Source organism: Ciconia boyciana, chromosome 1, assembly GCF_034638445.1.
Source record: "Ciconia boyciana chromosome 1, ASM3463844v1, whole genome shotgun sequence".
NCBI classification, from domain to species: domain Eukaryota; kingdom Metazoa; phylum Chordata; class Aves; order Ciconiiformes; family Ciconiidae; genus Ciconia; species Ciconia boyciana.
The window spans coordinates 204,311,091-204,330,298 of record NC_132934.1 but is presented as its reverse complement, the minus strand read 5'-3'; the positions used below and the strand labels follow the sequence as shown (position 1 = coordinate 204,330,298).

The window sequence follows — 19,208 nt, the reverse complement described above, 5'->3', positions numbered from 1 at the left end:
CACTATGTGCCCTGCCCCACCGAGCAATGGGCTCACAACTCGCCTTGGCTTTCCTTTGCTGGCAGGAAAGTTACAGAACTCAAGAAATGTGAAGTCCTGCCCCTGGGAAGGAAGAAACCCTTACGATGATACAGGCAATGGATTGACTGGCGGGGGAGGACCTCTGCTGAAAAGGACTTGAGGGTTTTTGTAGACGACAAGCTGGACATGAGCCAGCACTGTGCCCTGCCAGCAGGGAAGTCTTTGTGATGATCTAATAACAGCCTTTCAATACCTACAAGAAGGTAATTGAGAAAATGGACCCAGACTCTTTGCAATCAGGCATAAATGGTAACGAGATAGGTTATGACTGGATGTAAGGAGAAACTTTTTCAACATGAGAACAGTCAGACAGATTTCCTGGTGAAGTCTCCATCCTTGGAGGTTCCCAAGGGTCCACTGCACAAAGCCCTCAGCTCCTGGTCTGATCTTTCATAGCTGGCCCTACTTTGAGCAGGAGGTTGGACCAGAGACCTTCCAGGATCCATTCCAACTTAAATTATTCTATGATCCAAGTGGTTTCCTAATATTCCTAATACACAGTACCAATACACTTTATAACTTTCTGTAAAACATTGTTTCCTTCTGTCATTTGAAATATTCAGGGGAGGGGAGTTGTTATCTAGCTGATCACTGGTTAGCATAGAAATGGAAAATGTCAAGTTTACTGTTGCTTTTAAATAGTCCTTGAAATTGTTCCTTTCCTGGAATGTGCACTGATGTAACGTATTTTTTCCCATCAAATTGTAAAGATTTAGATCCTACTGCCAGCTTATCTAGCTGTGAATGTTTCAGAATGCATATTTCTTACTCTGCCGCATGGCTTTTTGTGTTTATCTCTAAATATCCTTTACATGTCGGAGTTTTAAAATGTAACATGGTATAGTATTTGATTAAGGAGCAGTGCTCAAAGCTAAGTAATTTGAAAGTTGTCCTACTAATGAGAATATTTTTTGTCGTTATTTTTTCCTGCACTTTCTCATGCAATTTCAGTAGAACACAGAAGATCAGATTTTTCTTCTCTGTTGAGTTATTTCATATGGGGTAAAGAACAGACCACTAAATTTGTGTGGTGTACTACCATACTGTCTGGTGACTTTCAGTTATCTTCTTTTGTTATCTTCAGTTATCTTTTAAATTATTTCAAGATATTATACTCAGTTGTATTTAGGCAGAGGACACCCCTGTATCATCATATAAAGCTAAGGCTCCAGGTTCCTTTGATTCAGTACAGTTTTAGGATAAAAAGACAGGGTGGATTTCCTCTTAAGAGATATTTGATGAAGTCATAATAATCACAATAGTTATATTTTGCTATAACAGTAATGCCAAGACAAGACTTTTCAGATATGCTAAGACCACTTTCTTTTCAACCTGTTTGGTTCAGGGTTTTTTGTTATGTATAGCTTCCAATTAGATTCTAAGGGAGAACTAAGGTGAATGTACTCTACAGATAGTCTAACATCAATTGTTGTGGTAATTGTGCCACAGAACAAGTCCTTTCTTTATTATCAGTTTTCACTAATTTATCTGAAAATTCAGTTTGGGATCTTTGTATTTCCATTTGAGGATCCAAATTTATTTTAGCAGCAATATGGTACTATAAAAATGAAGAAAAGACTGTTTGTTAAGCTGTTCATATTTCCCAGTTAGAAGGAGAGCAGCCTTAGTTTTTCAGTCATCTGAATATGAATGTTTCTCTTCAAAGGAAGTACTCCTAACTTACAGTCAAAAGAAAATTCATTCTCATTTATATCTCATTTTTATTGTATCAGCAGTTCTGCAGTAATACAGTTCAGTCACTGATATTTAAATTACTTTTTGAGTTCCCAGGGAATACCATCACTGTCACCAAATGATGTATGTTTTTTTCCATAAAAAGGCTAGGTAATGATGTTTCTTAAGAAACTCTGGTTAGATAGGTTGCAAGGAAAAAACTACGTTTTCATTAATCTTTTCCCTACTTTAGTAGCCTATCACATTATAGAAAATTCTGGTTATCTTCAGCACACCTTCTTTTTTACATATGCAGTCTAACTTGGAAACACAATTTCATATTTAGCTGTTAAATAAGCTATGATAAATTCCTGATACAACTGTGTCTTTCATTTCAGATTGCAATGGGCCAAGGCCAAGCTGACCTGGCTATTCAAACTTTAAAAGAATGTGCACGCAATGGAGAATGGCTGTGTTTAAAGAACCTGCATCTTGTTACATCGTGGCTTCCTGTATTGGAAAAGGTGAGGGTAACTAGAGAAGAATGTATTGGAAAATAGACAAAATTAGTATGCAACATTTCTGAAGCATTTCAGGCATTTCCATGGTGATGTTTAAAATTACGACAATTTAAAAATAAACCTTTGCAGTTATCTCAGTCATGAATAAGGTGAAATGCTTTGGATCTAAGCAGCTCCTTCCTTTGTGTGAGTGCTTTAATTTTCATACAATGTAGAGTATTTCTGCCACAATGAGTGAACAAATGATCCTGTTAGGACTTCTGGTACTTTATGGGATACTGCCCATGTTTGCTGAATGCTGAATCTATGTATGTTTAATTTTTATTTTATTTCCCCAGTTCTAAGACTTCCTTTTTATTAGTTCTTTTATGTTAAGTGTAGCTTGTGTCTGAGTCACCAAGAGGTTTTTGCTAATTTGAACTTAAAATGTCTAATGTTCTATAGAAATATACTCTTACTTGTAGCATGTAAATCACTAACTTACTAACTAGATCAAAGTGACTTTACATGCATATCACTGTGAAATCCGCAAAGAAAACTAACTCAAAAAAAGAAAGGTGGGGAATTCCTGTCAACAGTTACTACAATCTTAATTTTCCAGTTTCTAATGATTGTCTGTAATGTGTACTCCATGCACATGAGCTTGGAGACTATCTTCTGTCTGTCTAGCAATGACCATGTGGCATGCATGTGCCTTTCTCATCCATATAATCCTTTTTAAAAAAAGGGAAAGGCAAAGCAAGCTAACACTGATATGTGTCATCTAGTCTGAATATGATAGTAACAGTAAGGGAGTGTTTGTAAGCCTCTTACTAATTTCAGATCTTGTAAGTCTTTAAATATGGATATGTATCAGAAGTTTCTTATTCTTTCCACAAGAAGATAATACTGAAGGTGTTAAACTTCTTGCTGAACTTAATGTAGACTGAGATTTGCTCATGTTTGACTCCCCTTGTCTGTTTTGTGTACCATTAGCAAGCATGAGGCTATGTAATTCGTATGTTTGAACATCCTTTTAAGAGAGACGTGCCTATTTATAGTTCAGTTCCATCCAGGTACTTAAATTAAATTCTCACAGACTTTGCATTTGGGCAGATGAAATATTTTTTCTGACACACTGGTCAATATGAACTTTATAATTATGAAGATTATAGCTTCATAGCTTACAGCTGACTGCCCTTAGCTGTCTTCTAGCCAAACTCGATGTATCAGAGGATGCATGCTGCAGATGACTGCATTTGAACCAGCATGTAAATTCCCTTGTTTTCTTTTCTTAAATCTCCTGCTTCCAAGGCTGTGGATCATTGTTCTCAAGTCAATTGTCAAACAACTTTGGTAGCTTCAGTGGAAAATATGTCTGTTTCAGATGCACATAAAGCACCAGCAGTATGTTTTCATATATTCATTAATTACATATGTTTTGTGAAGCCTTTGTATTTGAAATAGTATTTGACAATATTTATTCTCTTAGAACTCCATTTTCCTATCTTCAGTTTTCTGTGAATCATGATATGTGAAGTGTGCATACAACAAACACTTGAAGAAAAAGAAATTAATACAGCTATACAGTTGTTGAAAGTTATCGAGATCTGCTGTTGATAGGCAACCCAGATTCCAATCCTTCATCTTTTGAGATGTAGCCTTCTGGTGTGTTTTTACCTAAAAGAAGTAAAGAACTGCTATATATTCTTATGCTCTGAATTTAGGATCTGGGAGGGAGTTGCAAATATTTTGACAAGACTAGGATGAACTTTCAACTTGAGCACGGCAGGCATATAGAATGTGTGGAGACAAGACATCTTAAACAATAGTCTTTTGAATAACCTTACTTGTAAAAACAGCTAAAGAATTTTTAGACAAGCCTAACTTTCTAATTTAGGTGGTTATAATTTTGTAAATACTGTTCTGTATATTAAAAAAAAAAAGAAAACCTACTTCAATATATAACATCTCTTTAATAGGAACTGAATACATTACAGCCTCAACCAAACTTCCGCCTTTGGCTTACTACTGAAGTTCATCCAAAATTTACTCCAATTTTGCTTCAGTCAAGTCTGAAAATAACTTATGAAGTAAGATCTGTTTGGAAAGCTTTTATTGCATGTTTTCAAAGAATGAACTTTGATGTATAGTAAAATACATGTTTAGATAGATTAAAGTTTGGATAATGTGGACTATTTTCATAACTGGTTTTGCCTTATTTCAGTTAGATGTAAACCAAAAAATGCTATGAATTTACCTTAAAGGATTTTTAATGATCATTTATAATGTACATGTGGAAATTTGCAGAAGCTGTGCTTTAAAGGGAGGGTTTGTAAAATTTCTTTCCAGATATTTTTTCCAATTGCAAGTCTGAACTGAAAGTATTTGTGTTGTTTTCTGCTTCAGATTCTTTTATGCATTTAATCAGTGTTTCTTAAAAGCAAAAACCTTTTAAGGGTTTTTGGGTGCTGGGACATGGATGAAAAACAAGGAATTCCTCCTTGATGAATGTACTCATCTGAAGACCACAGAATCACACTTTCTTTTTCTTTTTGGCCCCATAGCTTTTTATTCACTGGACCCTTTTAACAAAAATGTCTCTCCTCCCATACAGCAGAATATACAGTTAAAGGCCTTTACTGAAAGTTGAGAGTTTTGCTTTCAGAATAGATCAACCTAAGGAATAACTGGGACTATGCTCCTCCAAATTGTTGGAAAGTGCTCTAATCATTTCACAGAATCACAGAATCGTATAGGTTGGAAAAGACCTTTAAGATCATCAAGTCCAACCATAAACCTAACACTGCCAAGTCCACCACTAAACCATGTCCCTAAGCACCACATCTACATGTCTTTTAAAGACCTCCAGGGATGGCGACTCAACCACTTCCCTGGGCAGCCTGTTCCAATGCTTGATAACCCTTTCAGTGAAGTAAAATTTCCTAATATCCAATCTAAACCTCCCCTGGCGCAACTGGAGGCCATTTCCTCTCGTCCTATCACTTGTTACCTGGGAGAAGAGACCGACCCCCACCTCTCTACAACCTCCTTTCAGGTAGCTGTAGAGAGCGATAAGGTCTCCCCTGAGCCTCCTTGTCTCCAGACTAAACAACCCCAGTTCCCTCAGCCGCTCCTCGTAAGACTTGTGCTCTAGACCCTTCACCAGCTTCGTTGCCCTTCTTTGGACACACTCCAGCACCTCAAGGTCTTGTAGTGAGCGGCCCAAAACTGAACACAGGATTCGAAGTGCGGCCTCACCAGTGCCGAGTACAGGGGCATGATCACTTCCCTAGTTCTGCTGGCCACACTATTCCTGATACAAGCCAGGATGCTATTGGCCAAGGTCTTCAGTGGTACAGAAACTACAGGACTGTATAGGATTGTCACATTTATTTTCATCTAGCTTCTCGAAGTTATTGATCCCACTATCTTTGGAATAATTGGAACTTTGCACGGATGCAATGTTCTAAATCCTTTTGTTACCTTTTTTTTTTTCATTTATAGTAAATATTTTGTTACCACAAAAGGGCAATGATTGCCAATGACTTTAATAATATTTGATTATTATATGGTTGTGGTATGTCCCTTAACTGTTACCAATCAGTATGTAGGTAGTTTAAAAAAAAAAATCATCGACTACAATATTTTGCAATTATTTGCCACAAGTGTGCATATGCAACATATGCAACTGTGGTAATCTTATGGAAACATTAACAAACATTGTTTTTCAAAAGAAAGAAAGGATATTCTTATAAATATGAAAATGGGATCTCTTTAAAATTTATGTTTCCCTTCACACTTGCAAATAATTTGAAAATGGCTGGATATCTAAGCAATTATTTTTACTTCTAAGCACTGTAATCTTTGTTATTATATACACTTTAACTGCAGTTATTTCTACTGGTTGTAAACACTACCTAACACTAAATCAGAGAACTGGCATTTTATCATACTTGTATACCATATCTATATGCTAACTAATACAGTACAGTGATGGCATAAGGCGAGTTGGGTCTAATCACAGAAATGATAATTGGTAGTTGAGTTTGTAAAATCAGAAGAAAGTTCTTGTTCTTGAAGAAATTGAGTTTACTTTTAAGCTTACATATTTTGATAGAGTACTATTCTTTCACTAAGTTCTTATAGTGTAGTTCAGTTCTCCTATTAGTTGGTCCTGGTTACAATTTCAGTATGTTTAAATTGTTTAAGCTGTTTTCAGTATGAGATCATTCTGTCGTTAGGCCGTTTATTACAAGCAGATTTTTTTCTTGTTAAATTTTGTTTTATTAAGTACTGTTTGTCATTTCATTAAGTTATAAATTGTAAGTTAGAATTTGAGAAAATAGTGCATAAATATATCAGGTTTTCTGTCTAGAACAGCATTTTTCCTTGCAATGCAGGCACCTCCAGGCCTCAAAAAGAATCTCTTGCGAACCTATGAATCTTGGACACTAGAGCAAATTAATAAAAAGGGAAATTTGTCTCGAGCGCATTGTCTCTTTCGTTTAGCATGGTTTCATGCTGTATGCCAAGAAAGAAGAAATTATATTCCTCAGGTAATATTTTTTTTTTGCTACCTTTGAAAAAAATTACCCCATTTATTAGGTTTTATATTTGCAAGTATTTTTCATCAGGTATATGTTGGATCATGTTCAGAGATGAGTAAAACTCAGATACTTCTGGTGCCTGCCATCATTATTGCCTCTGAATTCATTGCAAAATAAGATCTTGGTAGCCTAAATTCTTATCCCTCTGAAAATTGCTACTGCCTGGGTGGGGTTATTTTGTGATTTGTGTACTAACTTATACTGATGCAGGAGTGAGATCCCATGGAAAAGACTGTGAATTGTGTTTGCTTGGGAGAGGAAAAAAAAATATTTTGGAAACATACATGATTGAATGGAAGACGTAAGAAAAGAGACACTTTGGTGGGAAGGAGGAGATTATATTGTCTACTCTTTCTGCACACAAACCCTCTTCGAGGAGAAGGAAAAACAAGGGAATTCACTCATTTGTTGTGAGGATTATAATGGTTTTCCAAGACTATGATGTGTTTTTTCCTTAGATAAATTTTTGTTTAAAGCAAACATTTATTTCTGGCTGTAGATGCTTAAATTAAACAGAACAAAACCCCAACCAACAACCTGTTCTATGTCTTGGTTTTTTTTATTTAGGTGAGTGATGAAATTAACCTGTCATCTGAAAGATTTGATCTGGCAGAGCCTAGAATGTTTGAGAGTTTTTTGCTCGTTTTGACTTTGTGATTTAGAAGGTTGTCTGCCTCTTGTAGTAACAAACTTTGAATATGGTGTTCAAGGAGTAGAATAAGTGAAAATATTTAAAGTGCTGATCTGATACATAAACTTTCATTTGGCTTTGTTCCAATTCATGTTCATTTACCACCAGCTTTCCAAGTGACACAAGACAGGATTACTGCTTTGTCCTTAATCCACTGTAACTGTTTGTCTCATGTACAGACTTAGTGACAATTTTATATTTTGCTTAAGATTACCAGTTTCTAACGTTGCTGGACTGCAATCCCAGGTAGAAGCTCTTGTATTTTATAATGAATTTCAGATTGTTCTGGGTCCATGTACAGATCTGTCAAAAAAAATACATGATCACTGTTGAGAAACTGCAGCATCTTTCCAGTTTATGACCCTCACGGTGACTGGCTGATAGCTTGATTCTGATCTGTGAAACAGCTGCAGTCTTGGCCTGAGACTGTATCCATCTCACTGGATACGTGCATGTTATCTGACACATTTGCATGTTTCTCATTATGAGTGACACGCTCCTGTTCCTATGATATGATCCATATGCAAAGGTACAACCATAAGAAGATACAGCAACAGCGTATACCTTTGAGATCTGGATTTCCTAAGTCCTGTATCATATATCAAAATTTATTTATACTTATCCATTTACATTGAAAGGATTTTCTGAGAATTGCATACGCATTACACATTAAAGCTATATAAAGAATAATGCCACCAAGAACAGAAAGGAAGTACAAACTGAGAATGATTAAAATATGCATATGGCAGTCAGCATTTTTGCTGTAATAGTAGCAGTAATTGCTTTACTCATTAGATTTTTTTCTGTCAGTAGAGAAGTGACATGAATTAAGGAGTGAGATGATGAAAGTATAATGTAGACTGTGTTTGAAGAATCAGACCTATTTATTAAAATCCAAAGGAAACTGAAATGCAGAAAAGCCCTCAGAAATAAAATCATAATTCAACGTGTGATCTAGTAACAGATGTCAGCATGTTTTAGTTGAAGTAAATACTGCTAGGAAATAAAAGAATCTTAAGTTTACATTCCTCTTACTCAATGGATTCTAGTTTGTATAAGTATGTAGAATTAAATCACTGGTAGAGCTGACTTTTTTTATACTACCTCCACTGAATGTTTCCAAAGGTGCACTTTAGAGGACATAGTTTGTCTCTTTTTTCGTTCAGTATTAAGTATTATACAGTATTCAGTAACCACCTAATATTTGTAGTTTACTTCATGATCATCATTATGTGACTAATTAAGTTCTTTGGCTTTCTTTTAATGGTAGGGTTGGACCAAGTTTTATGAATTTTCTTTATCTGATCTCCGTGCTGGTTTTGACATTATTGATAGACTCTTTGAGGGTAAGTCACTTCTTAAGGAAACATTTCTCACCTCTGTAGCATAACCCTTCTGAATGTGTCTCATTTAAAATTTTTAGGATATTAAAAACTTTTACGGTAATTTTTATAAATTGGTTACTTTGTGTGATTGTTTTGTTTGGAGTGCGGCCATTCTGTTTAAAGGCTGCTTTGAAGGTATTTAAATTTTGCATTTGAATCTTCATTGGGTTGGAACCCCTTCCCAGTGTGAGCTCCCCCATATATTGAATAAATGAATTGAATATGAACTGAATATGAATGAATTCTTCATATTGAAACTCACTGTTAGCTAGAGCCCACTTCATTGTTCTGTTAAGTAGCATAGTAATTTGTTAATATTAGTTAATACGAAAAAGATAATTTTTTTAAAGTCTTTGCATTTTATATTATTTCAAAGTAAAGTTAGGAACTCATAGTTAGAGATAATTTATGATCATTGACTTAAATGAGATTTATGGATGATTAGTACTTCTGGAATTGGACCTTAGTTATACAGACTTGAAACATACAATGTTGTAAAGAGGATGAATCATTAACTATCAATGATAATCATTAATCTAATCATTAACTATTGCTGTGAAGATAACTTTTCTTACTAAGGAATGATTGAAGTATTTGGAAACAACAGTTACCACCAATAAAACCCCCCTTAAAGTAGTTGCTGCTTTCTTTTTTGAAGGGACTTTAAGAAGTACCTTTCTGATCAAGCTTCTACTTGCGCATGAAAGCTATAAAGTATAAGTAGGTCATTGTCCCATGTAGTTATTTTGCACAACTGTGATAGAAGGAGGTGCAATTAAGTTATTTTGAACTTGAGGGATATAGCTAAGTCAGAGTGATCTAATTGCAACATCAATCTGACCAGGAGACTAATAGTAACATGCTTAGTTTTATGTGCTATGTTGTGTGATTTATGATTTACAAAGTACCTATCCTGGACCTCTTTGTGTTTGAAAGATGACATTTCCAGTAATGTTATCTGTTTCGAGCATGATCTGGTTTGGTTCAATCAATCAGTTTATTTTATGAGATCAGATGGTACTGTAATACAAAATAGTGTATAAAATTTTGAACAAGGGCATTCTTTTTATTTATGACAAAGGAACACATAATTAAAATTTTAATAGCGTCATTTCTGAAATGCATATAACCAATTGGTTTAACTACAATAAAAAGCACTTCAAGACTTAAGTAATATTTCTAATAACTCATTTTGGAACACAGTAAGTGTTCGTTTTATCAATGACAAATATTTACAAACTCATTGAAGTTTCTGCAGCTTTTATTACTTGGTAATATAGAAGAAAAACAATTAGAAATTAATTATTTGATGTGTTTGTATTTTTTTATTTTACTGAAGAACTGCAATGACAAGAAATGCTTATAATGCAATGCTATCCATTGATACAAACCTAATATTAATTAATTTATAGGTTCCAAAGATTTTCAGTGGGAATTTGTTCATGGCTTGTTTGAAAATGCAATTTATGGAGGCCGTGTAGATAATTACTTCGATATGAGGGTTCTTCGGTCCTACTTGGAGCAGCTTTTCAATTCACGAGTCATTGGCAGTTTAAATGCTAGAGGCAAGAAGATGACTAGTTTCCCATATTCGATCTCTTTACCGAATTCCTGCAGTATTTTGGTAGGTATACATCTTCTATCACCTAATATAGAAACTAAAATAAGTTATTTTCAAGGATTATTCTTGAAAATAATTTGACAAAGAAAACCAGAGCTACAATCCAAAGGATACCTCCATTTATTTAAGACTTCTTTCATGTGGAACACTAATTCTTAAGTTGTCAGAACCATTCAGCTAGTCTGTTTGGTCAGTCTTCTTTTTTATGATATCTGATTAGACTATGGTGCAGAGCAGCATAGCTATGAAGAACTGAAGTAAAAGTAATATAGAAAAGAAATAGCTATGAAGTAAAAGAAATTGGGTCAATTTATTACAAAGAAGGATATAATTTTTTTAATATAACTTAGTATATTAACATAATAGCACTTTTGTACAGACTGCTAAACATTCTTATAACTTCTGGATGAAATAGGAAAATCTAAATATATCTCCTTATTTACAAAATATAGCAACTTTCTAACATAATCTGCTTACATGCTGTGGAGGCTATATGATATTTTATTTGGAGATAAATATGGATTCTGATTCTCCTTTAGTATTCCTTTAGTGTAAACAAGAGGGAATTCAACAGAGTCTAAAGAACTGATCTCTCCCTATCCTTTAAAATACTATTGTTGTTGTTACTATTATTAAGATTCATTTGCATTTTAATGTAGGACTCCATACTGGACCTCTAATATGAGTTGATGTAAATGGAATTATGCCAGTTAAAATAAATTGCTGTTGTTTGGCATTCTCTACCTGGATTCTGACTGTTTAGGTTTGGCGTTTGTTTATTTTTTTTACTTTAAATATGATGGTTATTTTCTATAAATGTGCTAGGTTAATATCATAAAGAGGGAAGGAATAAACAAACCAGGCTGGTCTCTATTTGTGCAGATAATATGGTGAAATAGATGAGCCTTTCTTCTCGCCTGCACTGCATTTAATATCTCTCAATTTCTTATAGTTATATGATTATTTATGTAAGACTTTATACTTTTATGTCTTAAATATTTTTCTGAGAGTAGTTTTGATTAGTAGAACACTAATAATAAAGCTAAGTTTGATTACTTAAGTTAATTGGAATAATATCTCTTACTAAGTAGTGTTCCCTCAGTGTTTGGTGTAGAGGTCTGCTACTGTTGTTATCTCTGAAGTGAGGTTCCGTGTCAAAGAAAATCGTGCACACCTAAGACATGCTCCTGCAAGCAAAGGATAAAATGCACATGATATAATGCAATAGAGTGCAGCCAGACTTTCAAACTGTAAATATTTTTGCCTTTAAAGCCACAATAAAAGAGACATCCAGCACCATTAGTCTACCTTACTCTGCAAGGCCTCTTTCTGTTTTGTACAAGAGCAGCATCGCTAGTGACTATTACACTATAACCAGTACTGATGCTATTCTGCATCTCCAATGGTCATGCAAAGTATTTTTACCTAAATGATTTCACTTTCTTTGAGTGATATCTTCATAGATTTAAATGAAGTGAGTGCTCTTCATTTTATAAATATTATACTCTTATTCAAATTCCAAATGCTGAAATCTTTTTTCTTTTTCATATTATCATTAATCTTACTTTTAAGTTTTCAACAGAAATATTGTAACTACTTTTCAGAGACAGTCTTAGATATTTTTCTTTTCAGTTGATAGCATCCCTGTAATCAGAATTGCTTTTTGCTCTTTTGGAGTGGAAACACTATATAAAAGAAGATAGTTTTTTATAAATAAAATCAAGAAATTTATAAACAAGATTACCAAGATATGTCATGTGTTATATACTTATTTTAATCTTTGTGTTACGCAGTGCACTTAATGAAATTCTTTTCAGCATACAGTGTTAATTTCATGAGCTGAACAAAAAGTTCCCTCAGTTACATTTATTCTTTTCTTCTAATGCAGGATTATCGTAATATTATTGAAAGCCTTCCAGAAGATGATAAACCTGATTTTTTTGGCCTGCCTGCTAATATTTCTCGTTCATCACAACGTATGATCAGTTCCCAGGTAAAATTACACTTTTCATTGACCTCTGAATCTTTTATGAGTCCAGTACAAGCTAGAGAACCCAGCTACTTGTTCATAAATATGAATTTCCGTAAGAAAGTCAGAGTAAATGGAGGGATTTTTGGAATATGTTGGCTTTCATCTGTAGAATATTTTAATATAATACCGGTTATCTTTAGTTACAAAGATATTCCTTTAGGACTTAAATAAACAAAGAATTATTGAGAAGGTTTGCAATAGTATAATTCAGTTCATGTTGAGGAGTATCCATGTATGTAAGTAGTTTCAGTAGTTCTATTTATACTGTTAATCTAACTCCTGTCAATGGGATAGTTCTTACAGCTACTGTTCACTGTAAGTTAAGGTTTTAGTTTTGGTCACCAAATTCTAATACAATAGTTTGACAGATAGAATATGGGTAACATTTTATGCTTTTTCTGAAAGAGAAATTCTGAAGAATTCTCCTGGTAGTCAGAATTCGATCTTTACTGTTAGAAATGTGAAACTTTGAAAAGAAACGTTGTTCTCACTGGAGAATAGCATACAACTACTTAGGCATGTCATAATGAAATTCTCAACATAATGAAAAGTAAGTTCCAGGGTTTTTGTAGGTCTTACTTTAAAAATTCACTAATTTTAAATATTTCCATTATTGCTTTAGCTGTTAAGATATGGCAGATGGCTATATCATAGTCAAGAGTTCTCAGCTATCATTTAATTGCAGTGTAGTCCAGATTCGAATATATGTTTAATATATGAGAATGCAGTTATCTTAGTGCTGGAATAATAGGCAATGATCAAAGATTTTTCACCTATTTGTTTTAGAGTTGTATGTGGAAGCCTTAGCTCAGGTGAGTGACCTGGGTTACCCATTATGCTGGGTACTATCAATGGCACAGCTGGGGCAGCTATTCTTCTCACCCTTTGTGGAGCCAGAAAATACTGAGTGTCTCTCTTGTTCTCCTCATAACTTCTATTTTGTCAGTCTAAGAAGGGAAAGGATGGAATGATTAGAACTCTGGATGTCTTCATCATCAATACATTGTTTCGTTTGTTGGACAAAGCTTTTCATTGCTAATATTTTATCACTTCCCTTAGGTGTCAATTCAGTTGCCTAAGAATTGGTATCTTGTATCATCTGGAGATGCCCAGATGTATTTAAGACACCTACTAGGAGGTGCCAAATATGACACAGGACCCAAGTGAAAACATTTTCTTGTTGGGCCAGCAACTAGAAGTCAGGGGCAAGATGGCACTAGAAGCCAGTGTTAAGCAACTGATTCCTGCTGCTTGTGTACCCTGATTCAGTACAGCATGGATCTGGAGGTCCTGTGTCATATCTGCCTATCCATAACATTTTCTTGGATAACATACAGAGTTTCAAATGGTATTATGTGTAACAACTGAATTGAGCCACTAAGGCCTAGAGTCTAGGGAGGAGTTCGACGAAGAAGTGGCTGTACCTCAGCCTGAGTTGAAATTCGATAATGCTCATAGGCAGGTGAATGTCCACCTTTTGTTTATTCAGGTTTGCTGGGCTTTCTAATGCCTTTTAGCTCAAATGGAGCAAGTTTAGGACTTTGACGCAAAGCTTAAATTCTTTATTCTATATTTTTTTTCATTGCTTTTTAGTTAAGTCTGGATGAGAGCACACGACTACTGAATAAGCGCAGTTAAACAGTACAAATCTTTAACTAGTGATTAGCATAGTTTATTTGACTGGTAAATTAATTGCGTCGGATAACATGACAGTTGATTGAATTGAGAATCTTATATCAGAGCTGTGAAGTGAACTGGTCTGTATATCAAGGCTCGCTTTAATTTTCTGCATAGCCCTGGCATGCTGTCTTATATAAGGACAAGTTATAGGTGAGAAAAGATTAAATCATAGAATCATAGAATACCAGATTGGAAGAGACCTCAAAGATCCAGTCCAACCTTTCTTGGCAAAATCAATTGGAAGTTCCCTATAATTTCAAGACTTAGAATTACATTTTTTAAAAAAGTATCTAACTGTTTGCTCACCCTCACCTAAAAAGGGCTCCATGTAGAAATTTCTTATTGGTATAAGACCTTTGATCTGTTAAAAAAAACCAAAACAAAAACAAACAAACAAACAAAATTGCCTTTGAGTATTGCATTTGTTGAATATCAAATTATAGTACTGGTAAACTTGTTTAAATATATCTGTTCACTTAAATCCATAGCTGTATTGTGAAATTATTTGTTTTATCATTAGCACATGAAACTATAAAGCTATATAAAGACAAATCAGTAGGATAAGGGTGCATAGGGTAATATGCTGAGCTCAAGAACTCCTCTATTACAAAGCCAAAAAATGCACCAAGACTCAATGTAACTCTGTTTGGTTTTGTCTTAAAATCTTTTACACAAACATCAACTTTAAACGCTTTTGTTTGTCAGATACACTGTAAACTGCTGATTATTTTATTTATTTCAGCTATGCTTACATAACTTGTTAAGAGCTGCAGTTGTTAAAAATGCTGGTATTTGAAAATAGGTCCTTAGTTAACCTCCACAAAATCAGAATAGATTCAGAGTTCCTGTGTGAAGGGAAATAGGTAATTAATGCATTTACAAGCAGACTCGCACTCTGCTGAACTGGTCTGTCATAGCATTGATTATGATCTATAAACTATGTATTATAATCTTGAAAATATGAGACTGCTGTAGTTACAATTCTGTGAGATGCTTCTTTGTCATATGAGAGATTTCCTCATCCTTCCATTAATAGTTTGTGGTACTTCTTTAAGTCTTACGCAATTTAAGTAAAAGAAATGGAAGATTTTTCTTAAATTGTGTTTCTACCTAACTGTAAATCATACTCCCATTCCATTTTTGACAGTTTGACAGCTGTTTTGGATCCCTAGGTGATCCTGTGGTTCACAATCTGAAATAGAATGATTGCCTTCTAACAGTAGTGTTTCTCATAAATCTATTACCAAGCTAAAGCAGAGAAAAGCTGAATGAATATGGTAGTGAGAAACAAGTTGCTACCAGCTCAGTCGCCATGTCACTCGTACCAGGAAGGTGAAAATTAATACCATGTCCACTACTTCACTGATTGTATGCTAAGTATGTGGTATATTCTCTTATAATTTGCCTACTATGCCATATAGTTTCTCACAGTCTGTATTTTTACTAACATCTTCATCCTTATGCAGAGATTCACAGAATTGTATCATCTCCGCCACTGAACTCAGGATTAGGTGAAGTGGGTTGTTTTTGAAACATACATACTTTGAAGTTACTTGTTTAAACCAACGGACAGCAATTTCAACTTTAGTCATATGTTTAGGCTCAGAGATAAAATAATCATTCAGATATACATTGTTTTTAAGGAAATTGTAACTAGCAATCTTTTATCAGTTCAAAATCTTTTAAAATAAGTATTAGAACAGGTAACACTATGATCTATTCTATTAACCATGAAGTTAAACTAATGTAATTCTATTACAAGAAATCTGATATCATTTTATGACATCATTTCACTACACAAGATGGAATACTTAGAAATGTAGATTTTATATAGACTTTCTATGAATATTATTTATTTTTCATGTATAGGAATATACATGTATTGCTGTACTGTATTGCTGCAGCAACACACTTTGCTGTAGCAGAAATTTGCTGCAGCACAGTGCAGCATTTTGCAGTGATGCAGAGATCTCTTCTGTGACCTACTGCGTTGCTAATGTTTGGGTAAACCTAAAACAGCACTAAAAAGAAATGGGCTTTTTTCAGTAACCTTGCAAATATTGATTATATTCTCAGCTTTTCTTTTTTCCAGCAGAGAACTTCAATTCTAATTTAAGACCTGAATATTGCTAGCTGTATTATTTTAATACTGGTAATTACTAATTGTATTGTTAGAAATTACATTTTACGATGTTCTGTAGTGTAATTCAGAGAGTATTAATAATGCATGCATACTGGTAAGAGCCATTTTGTTTTTAAGAAAATACTTGACTTACATAGACGTGATCTTTTCAGCACCATGACTTACATTTTTTTTCTGGATTTTGTCCTTAGTTGCTTTATGTAGGTAGAGCTAGGTAAATTTTTAGAGGCTGGATTTCTAGAGTTCTCTGTGGCTCTTTGGTTCTACCTTACCTACTGTTACAACAAGCCCTTGACACAACATCCTTTAGGTTGAATATTGTCATAAGTAATCTCACATATCTTGCTATGTTCTTTCTGCAGAACAGTGCAGTTAAAATAGAAAATAAATCAGCTGACAGTGCAGCTGCAGGAATAAGCATAGCTCGTCGTGTCTGTTTTACACCAGGTAGAGATTTTCTGTACAGCTGCAACTCAAGTTTCCTCACGCTCAGCAAGAGTCCTCACCACTCAGTTACAGTCATACTCTTTTCTTCTGATCTGATAAACACTGTATTTTTGCCTGCATATTGTCCTGTATTCAGGTGGTTTAATCTCCCAATCTAACCTATAACCAATGATTAGAGCAGTCAGAATATGTGGAGGTTTGCTTTAGGTTTCCTGTGGATGAGAAGGGTCTGTAATTTAGATCTCTCTCCAGTCACCTTTTTGCAAAGTGGGCTTTTGGCTCTGGTGTAATTGTCTCTTATTCTTGGAACCATATTTCAGTTCTTTTATGAATTCCTATGAACCAATTTCATCCTTTCTTATAATTTTTAATAGAATCATACATAAAGTATCTTAGTCAAAATAACATTTATCATATGTGATAAATAGAATTTTTACAGACTGAAATGGGCAGGCCTGCATATGTATTTTTACACCTTGGAAAAGCAGTAGGAGCTATCTTGTTCTGTGCAGGATTTAGCATACCTGCAACTAATATGGCTTATTGCCAGTAACCACCCTAGGAACATGAAATGAAAATGCACAGCCATTGTTTTTTCTCCCTCCTTTCTTTGCACAGCACTCCTTAGAGTGTAGCATTTAAAGCCTTCTGTTAGTGTTGTGTGATCCTGTCAAATCCTGTTGAATAGCTATGCCTGCAAATGACTACAGCCTATAACCAGTAGCTATGTATGGTCAGTTGACTGGTTAATCTAAACATTATCCAATAATATAGTAAAGCATTTTGCTAAAAAAGCCATTCAGTAACTGGCAAGTTATCCAAGACTCTTCAAATATGACTGCCAGTGATAACCAATATGGCTACCATTTTGTTTTCTTAATGCTAATTTCTACATAGAATACTGTGTATAATAATTTTAATAATATCTTGCATCAGGAATTCAGCATTCTTTTACACGTACAGGTTCATAATGCTTCACAGAGACTATCATATGAGACAGGTAAGTCTCAGTAAGGATGAAGAATAGGTTTTTTATATTTTCATGGACAAATGAGTACACTTTCTCACACATATCATGCAAGGATAAAGGACAGTTACAGTCTCTCTATATGCTAGTACAGCATCTTGATTCTTCTGTGTCCACCATCCCAGGAATGGCAAGTGGAAGGCAAGCCTGTGGACTTGCAGTTCACTTTATAGGACCTCTTGAGGGTGATTGTGCATGCATAGTTGAAACTTACTTTTTAAAGTTCGTGGAGGACTGTCTCACGTGAGTGGGACCCCATGCTGGAGCAGAGGAAGAGAGTGAGGAGAAAGGAGCGGCAGAGACAACACATAATGAACTGACCGCAACCCCATTCCCCATCCCCCATCCCCCTGCACCGCTGGGGTGGAGGAGGTAGAGAAGTTGGGAATGAAGTTGAGCCCGGGAAGAAGGGAGGGATGGGGGGAAGGTGTTTTAAGACTTGGTTTTATTTCTCATTATCCTACTCTGATTTGATTGGTAGTAAATTAAATTAATTTCCCCAAGTCAAGTCTGTTTTGCCCATGACGGTAATTGCTGAGTGATCTCCCTGTCCTTATCTCGACCCATGAGCCTTTTGTTGTATTTTCTCCTCTGCTGTCCTTCTGAGGAGCAGAGTGATAGAGCAGCTTTGGTGGGCACCTTGTGTCCAGCCAGGGTCAACCCACCACATCTTCAAAGTGCTTATGGGCATCACAAATGTAAAATCATACTTTGAGCTTCAGATTGTTGAAGAGCACACAAACTGTAGCTTCTTACCAATTTTTCAAATAGTATAGTATTTTTCAAATACTATAAAATTATTTAATTGTAGATTTTATATACCAATTTAAAATGTTGAGCTGTGAATACCTACAACTTCAAACAAGTAGGTTCCAGTTCACCTCAACTGAAGTTGCTGGGAGTATTTCTCCTCCTATATTTTTTCCTTTGTAATTTTATTTGCTTTTGAACCAGGCGAGTGATACTCTGCATTTCTGATGGTTCAGATTTGGAAGAAAATTACTTGCTTTAAGAGCCTGTTTCAGACAAATTTTATAGCCTCCAATATAATCCAAATCTGACTAGTATTTTCTGTGGCAGGGTAGAGGATATAAGGTAATTTGGTTTTCCCAGATAAATTTCTCTCAAATCCAGCTGCATGCTTGTCTTCACCTGTTTTGTCTCAAAGTGAGTGATGGGAATCACTCTCACTTCTCCCAGTTAGCAACTCCATTATTTTTATTATCTGAAAGTAATTGCAGAAGGATGGTTCCTTAAGATACTCCTTTTTTTAAAATCATAGATATTTATCTCAGCTCTTTTGATAATAATTGATTT

General features: G+C 34.8%; 1 protein-coding gene across 4 annotated transcripts in view; it reads left to right on the top strand.

Moving 5' to 3' along the window:
• DYNC2H1 (dynein cytoplasmic 2 heavy chain 1) overlaps positions 1–19,208 on the top strand; it is a 183,277-nt gene that overhangs the window by 106,935 nt on the left and 57,134 nt on the right. For all 4 annotated transcript variants that reach the window (XM_072850637.1, XM_072850636.1, XM_072850635.1 and 1 more), the window contains 6 exons: positions 2,154–2,279; positions 4,238–4,348; positions 6,659–6,814; positions 8,827–8,902; positions 10,354–10,565; positions 12,451–12,555. In XM_072850637.1, the coding sequence (XP_072706738.1) occupies positions 2,154–2,279; positions 4,238–4,348; positions 6,659–6,814; positions 8,827–8,902; positions 10,354–10,565; positions 12,451–12,555 (786 nt within the window). The remainder of the gene's footprint in view (positions 1–2,153; positions 2,280–4,237; positions 4,349–6,658; positions 6,815–8,826; positions 8,903–10,353; positions 10,566–12,450; positions 12,556–19,208) is intronic.